The sequence below is a fragment of the Penicillium roqueforti genome, assembly GCF_015533775.1.
Source record: "Penicillium roqueforti strain LCP96 04111 chromosome Unknown scaffold_15, whole genome shotgun sequence".
NCBI classification, from domain to species: Eukaryota; Fungi; Ascomycota; class Eurotiomycetes; order Eurotiales; family Aspergillaceae; genus Penicillium; species Penicillium roqueforti.
The window spans coordinates 581650-604144 of NW_024067579.1; the positions used below are offsets into that span (position 1 = coordinate 581650).

At 49.6% G+C, this 22495-nt stretch overlaps 14 protein-coding genes across 14 annotated transcripts; 7 read left to right on the forward strand and 7 right to left on the reverse strand.

The window, feature by feature from the left end:
• Nucleotides 1–272: 272 nt before the first annotated feature.
• Nucleotides 273–1096, forward strand: LCP9604111_6090 (uncharacterized protein; the record flags this gene model as incomplete). The annotated part of the gene is made up of 2 exons (XM_039073973.1): nt 273–371; nt 437–1096. 2 exons carry the CDS (start codon nt 273–275, stop codon nt 1094–1096), a joined length of 759 nt encoding a protein of 252 aa, XP_038928125.1.
• A 457-nt stretch (nt 1097–1553) lies between these two features.
• Nucleotides 1554–2000, reverse strand: LCP9604111_6091 (mating alpha-pheromone PpgA; the record flags this gene model as incomplete). The annotated part of the gene is made up of 3 exons (XM_039073974.1): nt 1554–1610; nt 1666–1685; nt 1727–2000. 3 exons carry the CDS (start codon nt 1998–2000, stop codon nt 1554–1556), a joined length of 351 nt encoding a protein of 116 aa, XP_038928126.1.
• Nucleotides 2001–2865: 865 nt separating this feature from the next.
• On the forward strand, nt 2866–4323 carry LCP9604111_6092 (isocitrate dehydrogenase (NAD(+)) IDH1; the record flags this gene model as incomplete). Its single annotated transcript, XM_039073975.1, has 5 exons — nt 2866–2895; nt 3013–3070; nt 3133–3207; nt 3276–4179; nt 4236–4323. 5 exons carry the CDS (start codon nt 2866–2868, stop codon nt 4321–4323), a joined length of 1155 nt encoding a protein of 384 aa, XP_038928127.1.
• Nucleotides 4324–4902: 579 nt separating this feature from the next.
• LCP9604111_6093 (18S rRNA methyltransferase BUD23) lies at nt 4903–5820 on the reverse strand (the record flags this gene model as incomplete). The annotated part of the gene is made up of 2 exons (XM_039073976.1): nt 4903–5722; nt 5798–5820. 2 exons carry the CDS (start codon nt 5818–5820, stop codon nt 4903–4905), a joined length of 843 nt encoding a protein of 280 aa, XP_038928128.1.
• Nucleotides 5821–6031: 211 nt separating this feature from the next.
• LCP9604111_6094 (uncharacterized protein) lies at nt 6032–6773 on the forward strand (the record flags this gene model as incomplete). The annotated part of the gene is made up of 2 exons (XM_039073977.1): nt 6032–6101; nt 6157–6773. The coding sequence occupies 2 exons, from the start codon at nt 6032–6034 to the stop codon at nt 6771–6773; spliced, it is 687 nt and encodes a 228-aa protein (XP_038928129.1).
• Nucleotides 6774–7319: 546 nt separating this feature from the next.
• LCP9604111_6095 (GTPase-activating protein BEM3) lies at nt 7320–11442 on the reverse strand (the record flags this gene model as incomplete). The annotated part of the gene is made up of 3 exons (XM_039073978.1): nt 7320–7345; nt 7405–8016; nt 8070–11442. The coding sequence occupies 3 exons, from the start codon at nt 11440–11442 to the stop codon at nt 7320–7322; spliced, it is 4011 nt and encodes a 1336-aa protein (XP_038928130.1).
• An 870-nt stretch (nt 11443–12312) lies between these two features.
• On the reverse strand, nt 12313–14502 carry LCP9604111_6096 (mitochondrial distribution and morphology protein; the record flags this gene model as incomplete). The annotated part of the gene is made up of 3 exons (XM_039073979.1): nt 12313–12444; nt 12497–13701; nt 13758–14502. The coding sequence occupies 3 exons, from the start codon at nt 14500–14502 to the stop codon at nt 12313–12315; spliced, it is 2082 nt and encodes a 693-aa protein (XP_038928131.1).
• A 269-nt stretch (nt 14503–14771) lies between these two features.
• On the forward strand, nt 14772–15643 carry LCP9604111_6097 (pre-rRNA-processing protein PNO1; the record flags this gene model as incomplete). The annotated part of the gene is made up of 3 exons (XM_039073980.1): nt 14772–14841; nt 14895–15535; nt 15587–15643. The coding sequence occupies 3 exons, from the start codon at nt 14772–14774 to the stop codon at nt 15641–15643; spliced, it is 768 nt and encodes a 255-aa protein (XP_038928132.1).
• A 219-nt stretch (nt 15644–15862) lies between these two features.
• Nucleotides 15863–16694, reverse strand: prs3 (proteasome core particle subunit beta 6; the record flags this gene model as incomplete). The annotated part of the gene is made up of 2 exons (XM_039073981.1): nt 15863–16550; nt 16603–16694. The coding sequence occupies 2 exons, from the start codon at nt 16692–16694 to the stop codon at nt 15863–15865; spliced, it is 780 nt and encodes a 259-aa protein (XP_038928133.1).
• Nucleotides 16695–17056: 362 nt separating this feature from the next.
• Nucleotides 17057–17849, forward strand: LCP9604111_6099 (HCNGP domain-containing protein; the record flags this gene model as incomplete). The annotated part of the gene is made up of 3 exons (XM_039073982.1): nt 17057–17131; nt 17186–17234; nt 17296–17849. 3 exons carry the CDS (start codon nt 17057–17059, stop codon nt 17847–17849), a joined length of 678 nt encoding a protein of 225 aa, XP_038928134.1.
• Nucleotides 17850–18246: 397 nt separating this feature from the next.
• On the reverse strand, nt 18247–18924 carry LCP9604111_6100 (uncharacterized protein; the record flags this gene model as incomplete). The annotated part of the gene is made up of 1 exon (XM_039073985.1): nt 18247–18924. The coding sequence occupies one exon, from the start codon at nt 18922–18924 to the stop codon at nt 18247–18249; it is 678 nt and encodes a 225-aa protein (XP_038928135.1).
• Nucleotides 18925–19388: 464 nt separating this feature from the next.
• Nucleotides 19389–20296, forward strand: pre4 (proteasome core particle subunit beta 7; the record flags this gene model as incomplete). Its single annotated transcript, XM_039073986.1, has 3 exons — nt 19389–19418; nt 19471–19618; nt 19692–20296. The coding sequence occupies 3 exons, from the start codon at nt 19389–19391 to the stop codon at nt 20294–20296; spliced, it is 783 nt and encodes a 260-aa protein (XP_038928136.1).
• A 180-nt stretch (nt 20297–20476) lies between these two features.
• LCP9604111_6102 (fumarylacetoacetate hydrolase family protein) lies at nt 20477–21471 on the reverse strand (the record flags this gene model as incomplete). Its single annotated transcript, XM_039073987.1, has 3 exons — nt 20477–20609; nt 20669–21390; nt 21457–21471. 3 exons carry the CDS (start codon nt 21469–21471, stop codon nt 20477–20479), a joined length of 870 nt encoding a protein of 289 aa, XP_038928137.1.
• A 172-nt stretch (nt 21472–21643) lies between these two features.
• LCP9604111_6103 (succinate dehydrogenase assembly factor 1) lies at nt 21644–22222 on the forward strand (the record flags this gene model as incomplete). The annotated part of the gene is made up of 5 exons (XM_039073988.1): nt 21644–21724; nt 21782–21813; nt 21936–22022; nt 22080–22115; nt 22168–22222. 5 exons carry the CDS (start codon nt 21644–21646, stop codon nt 22220–22222), a joined length of 291 nt encoding a protein of 96 aa, XP_038928138.1.
• Between the last annotated feature and the right edge of the window lie 273 nt (nt 22223–22495).

Below are 22495 nucleotides of genomic sequence, written 5' to 3' on the forward strand. Positions count from 1 at the left end.
ACACACTGTGGGCATATATGGACCCATTATGGATCGATTACAGGCATAAAATGCAGTATAACATTTGAGCATCTCCTACTGGCCCTCGGACTGCAGCCCAACCGAGCAAGCACTTGGGCATCTTTGCCCCTCGATCTAAACAAAAGACACAAACTCTCTGAATCCTTTCTCGTATTCAGTTTTAGAGGGAAAAACTTCTGAATCGATTCTGCCATTTTCCCATTTTCCCATTCATTCGGATATCGTCGAGCTATACAGAAATCTACCCCTCCATGTCCTCCTCGATACTACATCAGTGCCCGCACTGCGGGCACGTCTCCGATATCTCAAATGCGCTCACAGCCTTCATCGAGAACCCTCACTGTAAACAGGTAGATGGTGCTCGCTCTTACATGTTATGCCAAGGAACCTGACCCAGGGGCATATATATATCTAGTGCGGCATGTCTGCTTCCGAAGGCGAGTCGAAAGTGCAAGACGAACTTTCAGCTCTGTTCGATAGACAAATGAGTATGACACAGCTGCAGCCCGCCCCTAGAGAAACTGTCGTACCACCTCAAGCGCCACAAATTGCATACAGCATTACCCAACACTACCACCACTCGGCCCACAGAGTCGCCCAGCACACAAACCAGCCCCAGCACACAAACCAGCCTTCAAGCGTTGATGTTCTGAGACATCACGGTCTTGATCCAAATGCCCTTACCCCGGACCAGCTTATGCTCTTCGAGAACGCCGAAGCGGAACAGAGAGAACGATTGATTCAAACATGGCGGCTCTACTCGCAGTTTGGGAATGAAGCCGCCACTGCCGGGGACTTTGCTATGCATGATTCTGCTATGGACCACAGTGAAGATGGGAATGCCTATGCTGATGCTGAACCCTACATGGTGTCGGGCTACGGGAACGTTGCCAATCAAGCCTCTCATATCCCGAAAGAGCCTACCACTGGTGAATCATATGCTGGCTCAAAGGACCCGGTGTATCAAGGTCAGCAATGGTGGGAGTTGACAAAAGCCGGTCCGATGGAGTCGAACTATGGCGCATTTGAAGAGATGAGACGATATTACCCCAGCTGTGGTGTATACCACCATTAGTTCTGTTAAAATAGATCTATTGGAACGAATTTCTTTTGTAAGTATCATATTATTGTTATCCTTGCCTCTACATGCCCTAACTAGCATAAACACTTACCAATTAGCTATCCAATTACTCCCTCGGTCGAAGGGATATATACCAAATTTAGGTCACCCGAGTTAACCGGTACTTTTTGTCTTTTGGAATTCTGATTTGGAATGTTATTTGAGAGGAGATGGAATTATTTGGTTCTAGATACATATTTATTTGCGTAGTGATCCATCAACCCTCACAATTCAAGTGCTGATTTAATCAGAAACCAATGCCACCTGGGCATGACCAACGGTGAATATAAAGGAGTGTTCGCCATTGGCATTTCATAAACCAATCCATCTTAACTATGCCAATTGGCTTCCAAAAGCTCTCATACCGAAAAGTAATCGACGGTGTTGTGCATATCGATAATTGAAAAGAGAGCTATCGAGCAATCTCTATCGATGTTGCAGCACCACGGAATTCATTGTATAGGAGACACTGGGAAAAGTCAGTAATTGAATCCATGCACAGGACAGATGGAACTGTATCATACCTTTACTCCTCTTCCTCTTCCTCGAGGGCAGCCATGGCATAAGCGAGAGCGTCGGCGGTACGCTTGACCTCATCGACGGCATCGGCGGCACGCTTGGCCTTGTAGCAGCCCTGGCCAATGTGGCCACACCACTTCTGAAGAACAAGGGGCAGATTCTTGGCCATGGCCTCGGCGAGAGCATCGGCAGAGCGCTTGACATCGACGGAGGCATCGGTGGTCCGCTTGCAGCCCTGGCCGATGTGGCCACACCACTTGGGGAGAGTTGTTTGAGGAGTAGCGGCAGCCTGGACGGTGCCAGCGGCGAGAACCGCGATGACGACGGAGGTGAACTTCATCTTGATGGTTGAAGGAGAAACGGGGGTTTGAAATTGAAAGTTGGTTTGAGGAGCGAAAGACAGATACTGAGATAGCTCGATGATGGAGATGTCTGGAGAAAAGAAAGCAGAACGAGGAACAGCCAGGTTTATATATTCTTAAAGATCAGGATCATCGTTGGCTCAATAGTAGTCTCGTTATTGAGAAGAGCATGTTGGGCCGGAGTTCGGAGATTCCTTTACTCTGAATAGAGACACGGTCCTGAATAGAGCTCTTTGTCAAGGAACATTAACCCAAATAGAGGCACTGCTCGAGATCGGCACTGTTTGATCCACCGTGAATAGGGTTCTTATTGACAACCCTTAGCTTGCCTCCTCAATAAGGAACTCTGTCTCGTATAGAGGGTCCGGGGCAAGCCATAATTTGGAATGCTTTGACAAACAGATGGGCTGATAAGCCCAGTGGATTGAACTAGAGTATATTAGTTAAGATGGTAGATATGTTCTTTTGTTCGAGTTGACCACTTGACCTGAGGTATGTGATATTCGAGGACCAGAAGAGGATCTGAATAAGAATTGACCAAAGAAAGTTAGTTCCGGGGAATAAGTGAATAAGAATGCCAAGCTCATATGAGATTTCATTGTTTCATTGTAGCTGTAGTATGTCTAGTGTCGTGTAGGTAGTGTAGGTAGTGTAGGAGTGGACATACTGCCCAGCCCAAGTGATCCATTCAGATAAGATCGGGCCGGCGCTAACCACAAGTCGCTCGATGCCGAGCCCATCCGGAGCCTTTTCTCCCGTTTTCACGCTTCCCTTTTCCAACCCCCTCTCACTTCGATTCATACCTCACCCAATCTCTTTGTTTAAATATCCAATCACTCGAAAATGTTCTCCAGAACCGCACAGCCTGCACGGGTAAGTTCCTCCCTGGTTTTGCTTTTTCTCGGTTTCCGCGTTTCCGCGTTTCCGTGATCTCAGTCCTTTGCAAGGGAGTTAGTGGCAGCTTCGCTAACCTGTCTCTGCTCTCTATAGACTCTGCTCAGCAGTGCTTCCGCAGCTTCATCTGTCGGCCGCTCTGTTCCCGCCAGATGTACGCCCATTAAAATTCCCTGACGTGCATCAAAATCCATCCCCGCTAACCCATTTACCCAGCCTTCGCTAGTGTTCAGTCGGATATCTTCAAGCCCACCAAGTACGGTGGCAAGTACACCGTGACCCTCATCCCTGGTATGCTTCACATGTTTTGCGCCTTCTCCGCTGTCATGGCGCACGCTCTTGAACTAACACTCGACAAGGTGACGGTATCGGTGCTGAGGTTGCCGAATCAGTCAAAACCATCTTCAAGGCTGACAACGTTCCCATTGAGTGGGAGCAGGTCGACGTTAGCGGTGTCGATGCCGGTAACAAGCACTCCGAGGAGCTCTTCCGCGAGTCCCTGGCTTCCCTCAAGCGCAACAAGCTCGGCCTAAAGGGTATTCTCCACACTCCCATTGAGCGCTCGGGCCACCAGTCCTTCAACGTTGCCCTGCGTCAGGAGTTGGACATCTACGCCTCCATCTCTCTGATCAAGAACATCCCCGGTTACGAGACCCGCCACAAGAACGTCGACCTCTGCATCATCCGTGAGAACACCGAGGGTGAGTACTCCGGCCTCGAGCACCAGTCCGTCAACGGAGTTGTCGAGTCCTTGAAGATCATCACTCGCGCCAAGTCTGAGCGTATCGCCAAGTTCGCCTTCAGCTTCGCCCTTGCCAACAACCGCAAGAAGGTTACCTGCATCCACAAGGCCAACATCATGAAGTTGGCCGATGGTCTCTTCCGCAGCACATTCCACAAGGTCGCCGAGGACTACCCCACCCTGGAGGTGAACGACATGATTGTGGACAACGCTTCCATGCAGGCTGTGTCCCGTCCCCAGCAGTTCGACGTTTTGGTCATGCCCAACCTTTACGGTGGCATTCTGTCCAACGTTGGCGCTGCCCTCGTTGGTGGACCCGGTGTTGTCCCCGGTTGCAGCATGGGTCGTGACGTTGCTGTCTTCGAGCCCGGCTGCCGTCACGTCGGCCTTGACATCAAGGGCAAGGACCAGGCCAACCCCAGTGCCATGATCCTGTCCGGCTCCATGCTCCTGCGCCACCTCGGTCTCGATGACCACGCCAACCGCATTTCCAAGGCTGTCTACGATGTTATCGGTGAAGGGTGAGTGAACGCCAATACCGTTATGAAAAATGACAATGCTGACTTCCTTCTTTTAGCAACGTTATGACCCGCGACATGGGTGGTCGTGCTACCACTCACGAGTTCACCCGGGCTGTTTTGGACAAGATGGAGGCGGCTCTGTAAATTTTGGAACCCCCCTCACTCCAATATACCTACCGCTACGATTGAGGATGTTGCTTGCTGATTCTTGCATTGTGCTCTGCACACCGTGAATTGGTCGGTGTCGTCTTCACTTGATGTATTATCTTTCCTTTCAATTTAGCTCGACACGTTCCCTCGCAAGTTATAGCAATAGACTATTTTTCTTTTGTTCATAACGAGGACATTCATTGCATTATTAATTGGGTATAAACATCGTGAATCTTCTTCAATAGGCCAGTCTCATATCGTGCCCAGAAGGTAGAGAGCTCATCCTCCAAGCCTCCAACCCATTGCGAGGCCTCTAGCAGGCACCTCACGATCGACTAATTTAACCCGAGTCGAACTTGTAGGTACCCTATGGGCTTCCCGGCAAGACAATCCGAATAACGCCCAAAGGAATGCGCATACACAGACAGAATGGGTGAAAGCTATGTACTTCGGGAGAATGACTTGAAGACTCCTTTCATCCGGGCTTTTTCTCCTTTTCTCCTTTTTTTCGTTTCTCTTTTTGATTGGATCCGACAAAGACGAACATCGGTGCCCGTAAACAAAGCAGTCCGATCAGAAAGCGATTCGTCGTTTGCGGCCGGTGTATTTCGAGCTAGCCTTGACGACCTTGCCCTTCTTCGCCATCTGCTCCTTTTTGTTCATAATCCAAGCCTTGTCTCCCTTCCTCGGAGGTCCACGGGCATTATTGATCTCCGTAGCCTTCCGCCGAGCATCCAAGATATTGACATCATCCATGCCATTCACAACCCCCGTAATATCACCGGGCAGACCGCCGCCACCAACAGTCAGAACCAGGTACAACTTGCTGCTCTTAGTCCCGGGGTCATCTTCAAGGATACCCGCACCAAAGCCAGCTTTGATTGCAGCCCCACTGATCATACTCCGCTGGACATCATTCTTCGGGTAGAACTGACACACCGCACGTCCACCCCGACGAAGACTAGCGTACAGACCTTCGAAGAAGCGTCGCAGTCGACCTTCAGCAGTGACATCGCTGGTTTCCGCATTGCACAGCCACTGGATCGCACTGATGCTGATTGCGGCGTCGAATGTGCCCGGCCGGAAGGGAACTCCCTGACCGATATCCGCGAGGAATAGATCGCCTTCTACTTCGCGTTGTAAAGCCACGTCCAACATGCTGGGTGAAATATCCATGCCGACCCATGTGTGCGGGCCGCCGTCTTCGGGCTCGACTTCGGAGAGCATTTCGCCGGAGAGTCCGGAGCCGCAGCCGAGATCGAGGATGAAGGATGGCGATTTTAGGTCGAGGAGTTCCAGTGCGCGACTGGTCATGCTGGCTTGGATGTTGCGAATTCGCGACGACTTTGTATACTTTCGAGATTCATTGTCATTGTAGAACAGGTCCGGAGGGCTGTAGTTTTCGAGATGCGATGTTAGTTTTTTTTTCCTTCTTCATGATATATGCAGCAGAGTCATGCGGTCATACAGGGTATCTTCAGGGCGCGACATGGTGTGTGGTATTGAATGTGCAAGTTGCGTTGCGAGTTGAAGTTCAGAAATTCATTAAATTATTTTTGGTGGCGCTGCCTGAGGCATCCGTACCCCAAAACCGTCCACGTTTCTCCGATTGCATCTCGAATCTCTCTCTCTGGGGCTGATTGCCTCCCGCCTTACTTTTCAACACTATCAGCGCTCGACAGCTTTGTATACACTGCGCGTCATGTGGATTTTACCGCTAGTCGGATATTTCGGGGTGGTTGTCGGGTTTGCGTTTCTCACCTTGGCTATAGGTATGGGACATGGAGTCCTGACATGAATGGGCAAAAGCTGACTTGGAAACTCCAGCTTCGGGACTCTACTATCTATCCGAGCTCGTGGAAGAACACACGGTTATCGCCCGCCGTCTGTTGACCCGTTTGATCTACGGCATCGTCGCGATACAAGTTCTGCTTATGATATTTGACCGTTTCCCCGTGTCACTATCTCTGCTCAGCATTGGTTCGCACATGGTCTACGCTAGCAATCTGCGCCGATTCCCCATCGTGAAACTATCCGATCCTCTTTTCCTTCTATCCTGCCTTCTAGTTGGTCTTAACCACTGGCTATGGTTCCGCCACTTCTCGAAGCCCTTGCCTCCGTCGAACAACTGGCGTCAACCGTATGGAGTCAATTACGATGAGATGCCCTCTTTCTCTGAAGTGGCCTCATACTTTGGGCTGTGCATTTGGCTTGTTCCATTCGCCCTGTTTGTTAGTTTGAGCGCGGGGGAAAACGTGTTGCCAAGCATGGGCTCCGAATACGTCACCGGGGAACATGCCAAACCCGCTGGACTCGGTCCCTCTGGTAGCAAGTCCAAGAACAAGGGAATGGCCAAGGCCTTGGTGGATGGTGTCCGAGATTGGACAAGGGAGACCGGTGAAGTCATGGGTCTCTGGAGAGGAGAAAGTACAAGACGATTCTGAGTGAGCGAGGCCACGGGAATTGATAATATATATATATGTAATGAAATTTGTATTCCGCCATCGCGTCGTGTAAATTGTAATAACAAATTGGCAAAGTGCGCCAGCCTCCATATCGCGTAACTCTGGACCACCAAATTTCCAGATAAATAAAAGCAGATAATGATATATGGACATCGAGCCCTAATGGTAGCGCTGAAATATGGGGGAAAGAAATAAAAGGCGAATAATAAGGGGAAATATGAAGAAAAAGATGAAGTAGATAAAGAAGCAGAACAAAAAGAAGGGGTATAACGGTGAAAGTTGCTGGCCATGGCATGGGAACTCCCAGCTCCAAGATGGACAGCCGCATCTTGATTACCATTATCATTAAAACATTCCCTCGCGACTTTGATGTCTGAGATTGCCAAGTGGATTAAGTCATCATTGTGCAGTCGTGCAAGTCGTAATTTTTCCGAATAAGAGAGGCATGACCACTGGACATTCCAGAATCGGAAGGGCGTGGGGAAAAAAAAAGAAAGAAAAGGCCAGTGAGAAGCGAATGATAATTCACTTGCCCTGGTAGAAAGAAGGATCTTCATAGACAGTACAGATTAGTAAAGTCCGTGGGAATATTCTCGTGCTTGGGTCTTACCCTCCATAAAGAGCATTGAACTCTCCCGTCGCTTGGTCTTTGCCGAGCGAGTGTCTTCCGAGCTAGCCCCCAACATGCCATTCAAGGAAGAATACGAAGCGCCGGCACTCTGATGTTGATGGTGGTGGTATTGCTCATGTCTGGAAGACGTCGGTTGGTCATAGCTAGGTTGCATTGGAGTGAAACCAGTGTCGTGGTGTGTCCTGGGGCCATCGGAAGGACCGTTGCCATCACCAATGGGTCGGAACGAAGTCTGCTGGTACGAAGGTGTAGGGAGGTCTGAGAACATTTGATGACGTGGGGAACGAATATCATCGGGCGACAGAGTGTTTTCAACTGTCAGTTCCATAGCCGGCCTCGCAAAGCTCGAATCAGTATCGCCAAAGATACTGTCGTAGTCCGTGAGGAACATCGAGAAGACCGGTGCCGGAATATTGAGAGTTGGGGCAAAGACAATGCCCACGTTCCTGACCGTCATCTTGTTCACATCGGAATTGTTCACAATCTCGATCAAGAATTGCGATAGAGCTCGTAGCAATGCGAGATTGGGTCTAGGCAGCCTATGCACTAGAGAGTTGAAGGCAGCGACCTTCTTTTGACGGTCGTCAAGTTCTTTTCAATCAGGTTAGTAAAAAAAAAAAAGAGAACACCAAATGTGTACATACCGAGAACGCGAAGGAAGTCCAAATGAAGCTCCCTAGTTAAGACTGTCGTCGGAAGCTCTCGAAGATATTGCTTGAAGAGAGAAGCCACAGCATGAATGTCGTAATACTGATCTCCAGACACGAAATCAACATCACCTTCAGTGTTGAAACGTTCTTTCAACGCTTTAATCACCACATTGGAACCGCTCAGACGGAAGATACCTTCCTCCAAGGCAGCTTCCTTGGCATGGAGATATTCAATGCAGCGATAAACCACTGCCGGCAGCCCTGCATCAATGCCTGGCAGTCCGCAATCTTGCACGGCCTCTGCCAAGGGTATACCAAATACAGGTCTAACAGGACCCGTCCTCTCAGCATTGTGGCCTGATGTATCGCCGCTGGCGTGGTTGGCAAGGTCGAAAGAAGACCTGGACCGGAAACCCCAGATACTACGTTTCTTCTCTTTCGTCGATGTCTTTGCTTTGTTGCCCCAAGCCTCCAGGTCTTGAATGACCGTGCCGTTTGTGGGCCTAGATATCAATCTGGGAGACTGCATTGTTTGGTCGGGAGACATCGTCGTGTCCTTGAATTCTGTCGACAACGTCGTCGGGATTCGTGGGGACCGGGGAGCTTGCTCAACACTGGAACCAATAGTCGGAGGATCAGCTGGCACTGCATCCTCAAAGCTGAAACCCTGCACAGAGCCTCCTAGATCCTGGTCGGGACTATCAACTCGACCAGATCTCTTGCTTCCGTTGAATATTTTAGACTTGGTCTCGGATCCGGAGAGTAGTTGCTTTTGCTGCACGTGGGATTCATCTTGAGACTGAGGCTGACTCTTGGAAGATACGCTGCCACGTCCCTCATTTTCGGAAGAAGCATTCTCAACATATTCCATGAGAGCATCAACCCACGTATCACGCTCCTCGTCGCTCTCGGCGCAGAGAACATGCCGAACAAGTGCCGAAGAATCCTTCTTCTTTGGTTCCAATACCAGAAAGGCATGGCGATACTGGTTATCAGAATCATCCTCGGCCCCAGGAGATGGAACATTCTCGTTGGGTTTTGGCGATTGCTTGCCGATCTGGGCATGATGAAGTTTAATAGTACCCATGTGCGGACCACCGGGAGATTCGTAGTATCTCAGATCAGGTCCATCGAGAACGAAATATCTCGCTTTCCAGCCACCGAAGTTCTTGCCTCGTTTGGTCAAGTAACCTTCCTTTTGAGGCTTTCCGTCTGGTCCACGTGGCATGTCGGGCCTTGTCTGGGCGAGACCTTTCAGCAAACTTGTCTCGTCGTCTCGAGGTTCTATGGCATCACTTGTCAAAAATTGGCAGATAGCTAGCGCGGCATTCTCGTCCATTGGCGTGTCCAACAGTCTGTCAAAGTACGCATTCAGTGCGGCACGTCTCAGGTCAACCTTAGCAGGGGAGTGTCCGCTGAAAATGCTCCTATCCGGTAATTTTCCGGAAAACGGAGAAGATTGTCGGACTTTTTGATCCAGCTGTGGTAAAGCACCGATGACCTTTTCAACTCGCCATAGCTCTGACATTTCTGACCGCAGGATCACACTGAGAGTAAAAACAGGCTCCTCGTCCAGGGGCCTCGACGCCATGTAACTATTCCGGGAAGGTCGAAGCCGCGACGAAGATACCCTGACTTGAACCAGAGGAAGGGCATTCGGAGGTAAAAGCAGGCCCTGGTATTCATCAGACATCAAACCTCGGTAGATTTGATTGTCGGGGAAATTTGCAGATCTCGGGCTGTCAATCATGATTGTGGGATCAATTAATGGAATAGGACCACGTCCGGAAGGGATGGGAGCAAAGCCCGTGGGATGATTAGCCATTCTTGGCGAGAGCGGCAATCCCTGGGCCTGATACCCGGCTGCCATGGAAGTGGAAAAGTCTCGTGGCATGCGCGGCATGGGAGAATTAACGGGTCGATCTTCTGGCCTCGGGCTCAAGGGCAGTCCAGGGCTCAAGGGCATAGCAGCGATAGAGCGCCCATTGACGGACGAAGAAGGAGGGGGCCGAGAGCCCAAAAGTGACCCCAGTGAGTTAGAATCACCCACATTTGGCGGTGATCTCGTAGAATGCTCCCTGGGGACTGTTCTCGGGCTACATGTTGCTGTATCCCGGGAGCTCTGAGAGGATGCTGTCTGAGGCGGTTCCACAGAGCCGGTAGACCCAGACATATCCTTCTCCAGCGCAGCTTCGCGGTCCTGATCATCCTGCTCTCTCGTCTTTCTCCGCCCACGACCCGCACTCGGAAGGCCATTTACATCCTGGGAATCGCCGTAATCGGAACCGGAATCGGAATCGGAAGCTGAAGATGCCCTGTCATTGTCTGCTTGTCGTAGATTCAGAGGCGCAGGCGGTGGTTTGCGATTTGGGTACGGAATCCTGTTATTTCCGTCTCCTACCGGAGACGGGATATCGGCGGCATAGACTGGGCTTCTGGTGTGTTCGAAGCCCTCCCGCCGAGAGGATTCAGAAGCTAGGACAATCGATGGTTGGTCAGGTTTGCGAGACACATTCTCTTTGTCACTGCTCGGTGCAGTCACAGACGCCGAGGGCTCGGCAACGGGCAATGGCGGAGCGTCTTGTATATCTTTAAGCTTCTTCCGATATTTCTCCTTCTCTTGAAAAGCACGCTCTAGATCCTTGTTAAGGCCGAGGATTAAAGTCCTTTGTTTGTCCACTAATTTCCAAAGTTGCGCGTTCTGAGAGGCCGCTTGGTGTTTCTCTTTCAAGAGGTGCACGATCACAGCCTCGGCAGATCCAGCGGCATTGATGAGATTGTTTATGTCGGCTGAACTCAGAGCATTGACATCAAAGGCCGATCTCTGAGAGCTGGAGGACAGGGACGAGATAGCAGAATCGATTGACGAGGTGCGAGGCATGATGCGATTGGGTGTGCGATCACCCGGCATCGAGTGTACAGAGCTGACGGAGGAAGAGCCAGATCGATCTGGTTCTGGCGCACGGGTTGATTTCGGCGTATTGGTTTCGCCAGGTCGACCGCTAGTATTCCCCGAATCCATTTCTGGTGATTGCGACGCGCTTTGACCAGTACTGGAGGGTGGCGCAGTGTATGGTGCATTGGCTACGCGAGTGATTGGCGACCAATTCTGGGCGGAAGAAGGGTTGGATTTCGGAGATAGGGGACTGTCGGATGATGTAGATCCGCCGACACGGTGCGACTGGGGGAGGGAACTTGTATGCAACGGGGAGGGTGTGATATTTCGGGAACCAGGAGTAGGACCGGGGCGTTGATCAGATCGAGCTAAATAATCTCGCGGAATGAGACCGTTATTGACTGGGAAACCGGACCGATTATTAGATGAAGTTGGCGGGCTTTCATTATTCTCCCGCGGGATTTGCGACATGGCTGTCAGAGTCGAGACTCATCAGAGGGGTCACGTTCGGGGGGCGACACGAGGCGAAGGCCCAAAGGGCGAAAGCGCGGAACCCCGGAAGCTGAAGCTTAAGCGCCAGGGAGCAAAACAGGGGGTATTGTTAACCGATCAACTGATTGGAAAGAAAGCAACGATATGAACACTCCCTTTGTGGCACAGAGAATGAGAGTTGAAAGGGTGAGAGAGCTTAAGTGCAGTGTGGGGGGGGGGGAGAAAAGGGGGTATCAAGCCAATAAGAATAATAACAAAAAATTAGATAAATACTAAGGAGACGATCATGAGAGAATCGCAGTCCTTCTGAAGAGGAAAAGAGAAGAAGAAGCGAGGAAGATGATCTGAGATGTCTTTGGTATGCAGAATCCCTTTCTGTCGGGGTTACCTAAGGTAGTAAGAATAACTATCACGAGTAACTATATAACTACTCCGAGGCTGTTTTTCTTTCCAGTCACTTTGAATCATTCTTTTCTTTTATATATTACAGTGTATCGTTTATAATGGCCTTTTACAAACACCATAGAATGAGAAAATAATAGTTATATGAACTGTTGTAGTACGAAGCCGTCCTAGCACTCGGAGCAACTGCGGTGGAACCGAGTGACATGAAAGTGACCGAAAGCTATTGGAAGTTGGTGATGGAAATATTTTGAATGTCCAGGGCAATGCCTGGACATCGTCTCACAGTGGACTAGTTTGAGTTCGGTTTCAGACTTGGCTTGAGATGGTTTCTATCTAGAAAAATGACCTAGACTCCTGTAAATGCGACCGCAATGACTATATAGTACAGACCAAATCAAAAAGAAAGAGAAAAACGCCGGTCGAAGGTGGTACAGAATGATACAATTAGGCGATGTTGCCAGCCATGCCCATGAAAATAGCCTGGGCGGCCAGCTGAAGGGACCAGAACCCGACTTTCTTGAACCGCCTTTTCCGGGCTTGATCATCCACGACATCTCGCGCAAATGCGTCGTAGGTCTGCAGAATTTATCAGTAATGATCGGGGGAGGAAAAGAGAAAGGGTACTCACTGCAGCTGACAGGTCATCCATCAGGCCACTGTCAAAGACGGTCCAGCTGCCATCAAAATCTCCAACGCGCTTGACTAAGCGGCAATTGATGGGAATAAAAGTGCGTTTGGAGTTGATATAGGCAACAATAGGACGAATCAGTGCATTGTTGATGTAAGACAGGTCACGGGTGAAGATGGGTACGACAGCTCGAACGTTGTTGAGGTGCACGCGCATATCCATGGCGATGAAACGTCGATCTTCAGTCTCGGAATTTGTACTGGAAGACGAAGATAGAGGTTCCGGATAACGATTGGTGGTGACTGTGGTTTCTAGCCGATCATAGAAATCAACCATCACCTTGGCCAAGCTCTCATCATTTTCTGCAGGTAACATGATATCGGCCACAATATCTACTGTCCCTTCGTGAATCCAAGAGAAGGGACCCTGAACACCGCGATTGAGGTGGTCGACATTGAGTCCATCAACTCGAATCCGATTATGTTTCTTCCACGGGCTTGGCTTGCCGTCTTCTTCTTCTTCTTCGCTATCCTGCCGGAGGCCCGTGAACCCATGGGTTTGACGAGCGTGGATTGTGAACAAGGAGTTGTCATAGGACCCAGACATCATGTTGGCAGAGAGGAAATCGTAGAAGAGCCATTGCTTCCGCAATTGAGGGAGGTCGCACGAGAAGATGCTCACGGAGAAGGGCCGGAAGTTGTCCGGTTGGTAAATGGTGACAAGCAGATCATGCATCTTGAAAGAGTCAATCTCAAAGTCACCAGGAAGGTGCTCATGTCGGTAGGATTTAGGATCCAAGTCCTCCTCCGGCCAGTAAACGTGGCGGCGGTCAACAACACCTCGTATACCTTTCACCTCAACATCATGAAGTGGGCCCTTTCCATTGAGCCATTTGGTAAATGATAATGTCACGTTGACCGTCTCAATCGACAGATCAAATTGTGTGTAGTTGGTATCTTCCTCTTCATCAGATACTACCTGAAAATCTTCTAATCCAGTATCACCTCGAGCTGCGGCTGCAGCCGCCGCAGACTTCGGAGATCCCTTACTGACATGGCCTGTGCCTTGGCCTGGTCGCTTCGACACAAAGACATTCTTGAAGGTGATGACGCCATTTTTCCACTTGGGCACGATTGCAGATTCAAAGACAACTTTGACTCCAGAAGACTTGGTAAGATAGTTACCCACCCACCCCGCCAATGTTTCTATTCAAGCACATTAGTATCCAGACCTTATTGCGGCATAAAGTGGATGGATGTACCTTGAGCAAAGACTGTGTTGATCGCAAGGATCAGGAGCGAGAAGAAAGTGGTAGTCCCCACGACAACCCAGACGATGTGACCCAGCAAAACCCACGAGAATAAGGCAGTTATCTCATCCATATTGTAAGGACGAACACTTCTTATAGAAAACCATTTGAATCGTACTTTGAGGCGTGACCAGAACCCAGTTGCTGCAGCTAAAAGCTCCTCCTTGGTTGGCCGATGTAGCTGAGGCATATGTGGTAAGCGATCCATTAAGTGGCGATTAGTCGTTGTTGGTTGTTGAGTATCTTTGGGTGGGCTGACTTGTGAATGTGCGGTGGATGTATCTTTGCCGGATTGGCCGGGTTTTTGGGAATGGTCATTTTCGTTGCGTTCATGAGTGTCTTGCGAAGCTGCTTTCCCGCGTCGACGGTCATTCGAGGTGTGTAAAGTTCGCTTCCAGACATGCTGGGCGGCGATTTTCGGAGAGGAGATGATGCATGCTGCGGTATTGTCCGCAGCAGTTGAGGTAGGTGAGACGCCGAGGACCAAGAAGCCACCGGAAGCGAATCTTTTGAACCGCGTGGGTTTTGTTGGGAGCGTCGAGATGCGTCGTGAGTGGCTTGAAAGGGACGAATCGAGGAATGATCTTGAGGCGTAAGCATCGGAGGCCGATACGCGATTTATTCGTATGCGACCAAGAAATGGATTTGCTGTATCCCAGATATGGGCATAGAGCCGGCGTCCCAGATTGGCAGACATGTTTGTCTTTACATACTGGACATGAATGAGAAACTTGACACGAAAATATGACAGGCACACTGTATCATGAACAGCAGTTGACTTGTTGACAAGAAGCTTGAAAGCTTGCAAGAGTTGCGAGGAGCCCGAATGAAATCATCGGAGTTTGTCTTGTTTGCAGCAAAAAATTCCCTTCCGCCCACACTTCATTTTTCCGTGAGGGGGGAACTGATTAAATTTTACGATAACAGATTTTATGAGGGAAAAAACTTGATTCCTTAAGCAACACAATGTCGGCACCTACAGCTATTCGCCAGCCAGAGCAGGCCCTAGAGTTTCAGCCAGAGACTGTCTCTCATGGTGAGTACTCGATCCGATCTGCAAATATTATTTTCAAGGCTGACAATCAATAGATCAGGATGATGAAGTTCTGATCGATGTACAAGCCGTGGACGAGGGCGCTCCGATTAACCCCGTCGCCGAGTCTGCGGAGGACACCGAAATGCGCATCGATGAGGAAGGTCGCCCTGTCTTCACCCCGGCCAAGGACGTCGCCGCCGCATATCGGATCGAGACACGAAAGGTGCCTGTCCCACCGCACCGTATGACCCCGCTCAAAGCGAGCTGGGCCAAGATCTGCCCTCCTATCGTCGAGCACCTCAAGTTGCAAGTGCGAATGAACATCAAGACCCGATCAGTAGAATTGAGAACCTCCAAGTTTACCACCGATGTGGGAGCTCTGCAAAAAGGTGCTGATTTCGTCAAGGCCTTCACTCTTGGCTTCGATCTCGACGATGCGATTGCCCTTCTCCGACTTGATGATCTGTACATCCAGACTTTCGAGATCAAGGATGTGAAGACTTTGAACGGAGAACATCTCGGTCGTGCCATCGGACGTATTGCAGGCAAGGACGGAAAGACCAAGTTTGCAATCGAAAATGCCAGCCGGACACGAGTGGTACTTGCAGACCAGAAGATTCACATTCTCGGTGGATTCAAGAACATTCACATTGCCCGAGAGGCAATTGTCAGCTTGATTCTGGGTAGCCCTCCGGTAAGACTTGATCATATAAATCTTCAAAGGAATTCTTCTAACACAAAATAGGGCAAGGTTTATGGCAACCTTCGGACCGTCGCCTCGCGAATGAAGGAACGCTTCTGATTCCACGACTCATTTATCTCATCTGGCATGGTGTGGGCGTTCAAGGTGCATCAGGTTTAAGCTGTCTTCTTTTTCTGATCTTAGAGGCTTGACGACGTTTAACGTAAATATATCAATCAATTCATGGAAATTTCATTCATCTCAATTATGTTTATGATCATTGATCAAAAATGAGCCCCACGCCCAATAAGAAGGCCACGATCTACCATGTCCTACACTCTAATCCTGCTTCAGGGCGTGGAACACCTCCTCGATTCCCTCCCGGGTAACAATCACAATTTGCAAACCATCGCCAACCTCGATATGTCTCTCCACGGCACTTGTAAAGGCATCCTGTACAAGCTTCTTGGCCGTGTCCTTATCCAGAGGCTCGGCCTTTTTGGCCACAAGGGCATGTCCTTCTCCGCTTCCTGGGATGTATTGGTTCTTGGAGTTGACTTGGTTGTCCAGGAAAGGCATGATCAAGCTGGATGCCGCACCGGCAGCCCGACACTGTTCCCGCTCGTAAGAACCCACCGGGTCGTAGCTGTACAAAGCTCCCACGCCTTCCTCATCCAGACCAGCCAGAATAGCATGTACGTAGTACGGGAAGAACCGCTTCTCGTAGAGGATAGTCGACAATCGCTGTGCACATGCTCCCACTGACATGGTTTTCCCATGTTGGTACTTGTACATCTTCACCACGGTGTCCAGCTTTTCCTTGAGAGCGTTTCCATCTGCGGCGAAACCAACAACAGAAAGAATGATACTAGCTCCCTCGCCGGTCTCATCATCACCGCCAATCTTGAAGACTTTGGGTACCATGCGAGAGTTGATATTGTAGCCTGATGTAGAACGAGTGTCGCCAGCGAGGATAGCGTAATCAGCACCTGTGATGCCGAGGGTGGAGCCGCCATTATCGGTGTAACTAGTGTAACTGTTAGCCAGTTTTCCTGCACAGTGATCGAGTTGTTCCTTACGGGTAGAACGAGTGTTGTTTGACATTAGCGGATGTTGGCTCAGAGAAAGAGTATCCGATAGTCCCAGACTGGTTACCCATGAGCGACGTCATTTTCGGGGATATGGAGCTTGATCGGGAGGAAATATCAGAACGGCAGCTTTATAAAAAAGACTAAAGGGTTGGATGTAGAGGATTCTGGAGATTGGGCGTTCTGGAGGATGGAGAGCAAAGAAGCTGGGTGTCTGACGCGATGCGGTAGCTGCCTTCTATTGATTAGGTAAGGAATATCCAAGCTCCCCGAGAGCCCTGGAGGGCTGTCTCTCGATACTTACGGCGCCTCATTTATTTCTGCATGTTAAGTTTGACATACTCTCGTTCGAAAGATAAACTTGTCCATATCTCTGGATCTTACCACAGTGTTATCCTGATCTCCTTCGGTCTCAACGCTTATACCTAGGACGAATTGCGACGTGATGCTTGGTCTTGGTGACTATGAGAGCAACAGTGAGGATGAGGTAGAACAGAATGGTCCTTCACCCAATTCTCAGGTATTTTCAGCTCCGAAACAACGGCATTGGAGAGTTGCTGATTTGAAGCAACAGCGTAACAAGGATATTCCACCTACAACCTTACAAGCTAGCCAGGACGAAGGTAACATGCCTCTTAATTCTCCGGGACTAGCTCCGACGATTGGCGCTGACGATTTATTCAGATCATAAACCGTCCAACCAACAATCAAAAGAGGCACGCTTTTACATAGCCACCGATTCTGTCCCAGAAGGACCGGTCCTTGGCCCCGCTTCTATCGACATGGCGCCCCTCTCGGAGAACAAGCATTCGACAAGTGGACGCTCATCTCCCTTTTCGGCTTCACGTGGACTCGTTCAAGACCTTACTCTCCCCCCGGTTCCCAATCTAGACATTCCACCATCACCTCCTGGGTCTCCTAACCCAGCCGCGAACGCGAAATTCGAGCATTTCCTCGCGCTCAAAAAACAAGGCGTACACTTCAACTCAAAATTGGCCAGCTCGTCGTCGCTTAAGAATCCAAGCTTGCTGAAGAAAATGATGGAACATGCCGGGATCGATGAGCAATCGCAATATGACACATCGTTGCCAACCGACTTGTGGAATCCCTCCAATCTACCGAAATGGGGTTTCAAGGAGGAACTCTTGAGAACCCAGCAAAATTTCCGTAAACAATCAGAGGAGAAAAAGACATCGGGCCAGCGAAGCTCGGTTGATTTTGTCACTGGATCTGCCTGAAGATTCATTCAGCGGCAACCGGACCAAGAATACCAACCCTACAGTATGCCAGATCTACCATGGTCTCGGGTGCATCAGATCTTTCCGGAAATTTGAGCACTAGAGATTATGACCTCAAACGGCGGCTCCAGCACATAACTTGATTGCTTCGAATATTCGGTAGCGCAGTATTTGCCTGCCGGGCATGGGAACTTCCGTTTTGGTATCCTACGATTCAAGAAGGAGGGCTCTTCTATACCTTCAAGATTATGTGCCCATCTTGGAGAAACATACTGGTGGTCGATCCACTGACTCCAGAAAGAGGATCAACGATACCCTCTCAATTGACATAGCGCACACTTAGACTCGTGTACATTATCATACTTGTGGATCATACATTGCAACAATGATGCTTGTTTCAACATCCTCCGCCGCCGCCACCACCACCACTAGATGCCTTCTGTTTGCGCTTCGCCTTCTCATACAAACTTAAACAAGAAACCAACACCATTCGATCAAAGTCTTCTCCGTATTCCACTCTGATTTGCAGTTTCCCACCTCTGCCCAGTTTCGCACCTGAAAATACGGCCAGAACATGCTCGGTGTGCTCATCCACGAGCTTATAGTTCCGGGCGGTCCATTTAGACGGTGCTGAATCCTCAACGCCAACGGTGCGTGTACGCTTCCACAGGAATGACCGTCTCCCGCTCTGAGTTTGGTCAGATCCACACTGGACTGTCATTTCGAACCGGTATTTTGGTTTGTGGATGAGTTCCTTGGTCATATCCTCCCACTGGACGGCGGTCACATCGTCGGGGTTTCCAATGCCTATTTTGTAACCACCAGACGACTTCCGGAATTTGGAGACGGCCACAATTGGGGCCTGGCTGCTGGTACCAGCATGGAGAGTAAGGTCAGGCTTGTTGAGAGTGAACACAGATACTTCGCCGTAGAACAGAGGCTGATCATCCGCCGAGTTGATGTCGTAGTGCCTGTGGAAGAGCCTGTTGGTGATATTATACACGCGTGAAGGGCCATTGTCAACGGCAGGGGCAGGGGCCGTTGATCCAGCACGACTTGAATCGGGAGAAGACATTAGATTTAGAAATAAAATTATGGATATCAATTATTTAAATATTGTCAAATGGAGGGAGGTCACATCTTTTATACGAGCTTTATACGTTTTACCAGAGAAGGCGGGATTGACCCTTCGGAAGCGAATACGAGCACCAAATCGGGATGGACAGAAGCACATGTATAGACATTGGAAGTGAGTTTATTATAGCCAATTATTTGCTTTCATTTTTCTTGAAGATTTGTATTAAAGGATATAACTACTAAACTAGTATAACAGCTGTAGTTATAGTCTACATCCTCCTGGTGAACGCGGAGCTTAGTCAGCCGAGCTCTCCGTCAGCTCGACTGCCTAAGGTAACTAGCTCCCCATCTACGGAGTATCGTCATCATTCTACCGTGCTATCCATCTGTTGTCTTCCCTCCTTGTCTGCAAAATACCTCCCTTTCGAGCACCGTTGAAACTGTCATTTATCTCCATTCATCATGAACCACTCACCTGAAGCTTGGGGTCGCGTAGGTGGCACAACTTTCCCATTCCTTGCTCTGTTGCTAACTATCCGTCCAGCCCAGGAACGATGTCTACGGTGCCTACGATCACTCATATTTGCAGACCACAGGTCCCAAGGCCCATACCTCATCCCCTGCAGTGACGGGAACGTCAGTGGTGGGTGTCAAGTTTAATGGCGGAGTCGTTATAGCTACCGACAACCTAGGTATGCCGTTCCATTGTCACGTTCCGTTTCCTTCGCATTCCCATCTGACGTGATATGATTTGTGAAAATATAGCTTCCTACGGATCCCTGGCTCGTTTCTCCGATGTGAAGCGTCTGCGTACTTTCGGCGATAAGGCAATGGTTGGCTTTGGCGGTGACGTTTCCGACATGCAATACATCGACCGTCTCCTCGACTCCATGGATATCAAGGAGAATTACTCGCCTCACGGCAACATGCTCAACGCCAAGAACCTGCACACGTACCTTGCGAAGGTTTTCTACAAACGACGCTCTGAGTTCAACCCGCTTTGGAACCATGTGCTTGTCGCAGGCTTCGATGCGGAGGGAGAGCCCTTCCTTAGTTCGGCAGATTTGCTCGGGACGACATTCTCTGCTCCTCATCTCGCTACAGGATTTGGTGCTCATCTTGCGGTCCCGATCCTGCGCCGCAAGTTCCCTGAGGGTACCCCCCTCGAACAAGTCAGCAAGGAAGACGCCGTTGATGCCTTGAAGGAGTGCTTGAAGGTTCTGTTCTACCGCGATGCACGAAGTACCGACAAGTACTCGATAGCCGTAATCACGAAGGATGGGATTGATCTGAAGGAGGATGAGCAGATTCAGGGTCAGAGCTGGGCCTTTGCCGAGAGAATCAGGGGATACGGCGCCCAGACTGCTTAGATCCTAATTTACGTTTTTCTTTTACATGTAATGCACACGGGACTACGGATGCAGAGATAATTTTGGGTCTAAATAACCACAATGATCAATTGCAATGACTGAGATGTGCAGGTAGTTATATACAACTTGAACCAGTACCAACTATATCATTGGTCTACTGCAAGTTCAAGAGAGATAAATTTAGAGCTTGGCCTTAGGCTTGTCAAAGACCACGCGGTTGACACAGGATCCGACGCCCTCCAGCGAAACCTCGACATTATCGCCGTCCTTCAGCCACAAAGCAGGCTTGCGACCCATGCCCACGCCTTGGGGTCTGTAAAGCAGTCAGTCTATCAAATTCAAATCATTTGCTTGCTCATCAGGGTAACTCACGTTCCAGTGAAGATGAGATCTCCAGGCAAGAGTGTAGTTCCCTGAGACAGGAAAGCTATCGTCTTAGCGACGCCGAAGATCATATCCTTAGTGGAGGAAGACTGGACAGTCTTTCCATTCAACTTGGTCGAGATAGCCAAGTTGTTCGGATCGGCAATCAGACTGGAAGAAACGATGCCAGGACCAAACGGAGCCCAGCCATCGAAGCCCTTACCCAGTCCCCACTGGCCACCACCCCGCTTGATCTGCCAATCGCGGTGGGAGACATCGTTACCGACAGCATATCCCAAGACGTAGTCTAGGGCCTTGCTCTCGGAGACATTATTAGCCTCTTTGCCGATAACGACGACCAGTTCACACTCGTAATCCAGGCCCTCGCCCTCCTGGGCCAGCTGGGGCACGGGGATATCGTCTACGGGCCCGGAAACCGAAGTAACGGGCTTGTAGAACAGCACTGGATACTTGGGGATAGGCATGTTCGCCTCCTTGGCGTGCTGCTCATAGTTGAGACCCAGGCATCGGACTGTGCCGATATCCTTACGGGCCAGGGGTGCGAGGGGCATGCGCACCTCTGCCACCTGGTCGGTGATCCGGTACTGGCCAAAGATGTCGCCCTGGATGACTCTGGCCTTGGTGGCTTTGGCGATATCGCTCACTCCGGATGGGAGGATAGCATCGCCGTAGTAGATTTGGCCATCCTTGGCCAGGAAGCGGATGAGGTGCTATTAGGAAATCAGCATTTGATGCAGTAATTGATTTAATGTATATTTTTATTCTAAGATACTCACAGTAAAGGTAGACATTGGGGAGTATGGAATATATGGGGAAGTTGGAAGTTCGAGGGGAGACGGTGACGAAGTGATAGTAATCCGCCATTCGGCCGGGAAAGGCCTCTCTTGTCAGCGGGAAACATGTCCAGCTCCACCCAATGATTTCCACGCCTTTTCCCTCTTCATATAATAATCGAGATTCGCAATGGCTCGGTTCTCCGGTCTCCAGAGGGACGTCCTGTCTCTATACCGCAAATGCCTACGGGAGATCCGGAATAAGCCTGAGGTGGGTTTATCATCATCTCGTCCACGTCACTTCAGCTGATAACCTATTCTATTGTAGGACTCCAGGATCAATTTCAGGAACTATGCCCGGTAAGGCTCTGTCAATTGCCTATCTGCCTATCTGCCTATCTCCCTGTCATTTCCTTTCCTTTTTCTCTCCCCAAACGGGCATTCCCCTAGATATGTGCAATCCGGCTGATACGGGAATACAGGGCTGAGTTCCAAAAATATATCGCGGTGAATAAGAAGGACTTTAATACCGTGGAATATCTCTTGCGCAAAGGTCATCGACAGCTCGAGTTATATGCTACCCCGGGAATCCGCAATATCCGATGAGCGGATGGGGCCAACCCCAGAATCTTGGTTCCTCGGGGTGCCTACACGCTAGCTTTGTATGTTTCGTCTTTCAGCCTCATATATTTACCAGTTTACTCATTGGAATAGACTTGGAGATCTCCAGCATCGTTGGTTCCAGGCCGAATTCCTGCGAACATGTTGAACATTAACATGTTGCGCGAAAGGCAATATGTCTGATATGGTCGAGGCCTTGCTTTGGAAGCATTTTGTATAATAGTATGTCATAGTATATCATAGAATGATCAGTCATTAAAGCTTTGTCATGTTCTACCTACATAATTAGTTTGGTTAACTATGTTGTATGTACGACATATATTCGATGACTACTCCGTACCGGTACTATCAGCCCTTGGAAGTTTCGAGTAATTACCAATCACACATTATTCATGCTGTCTAAAATATTCATTTATCAGAT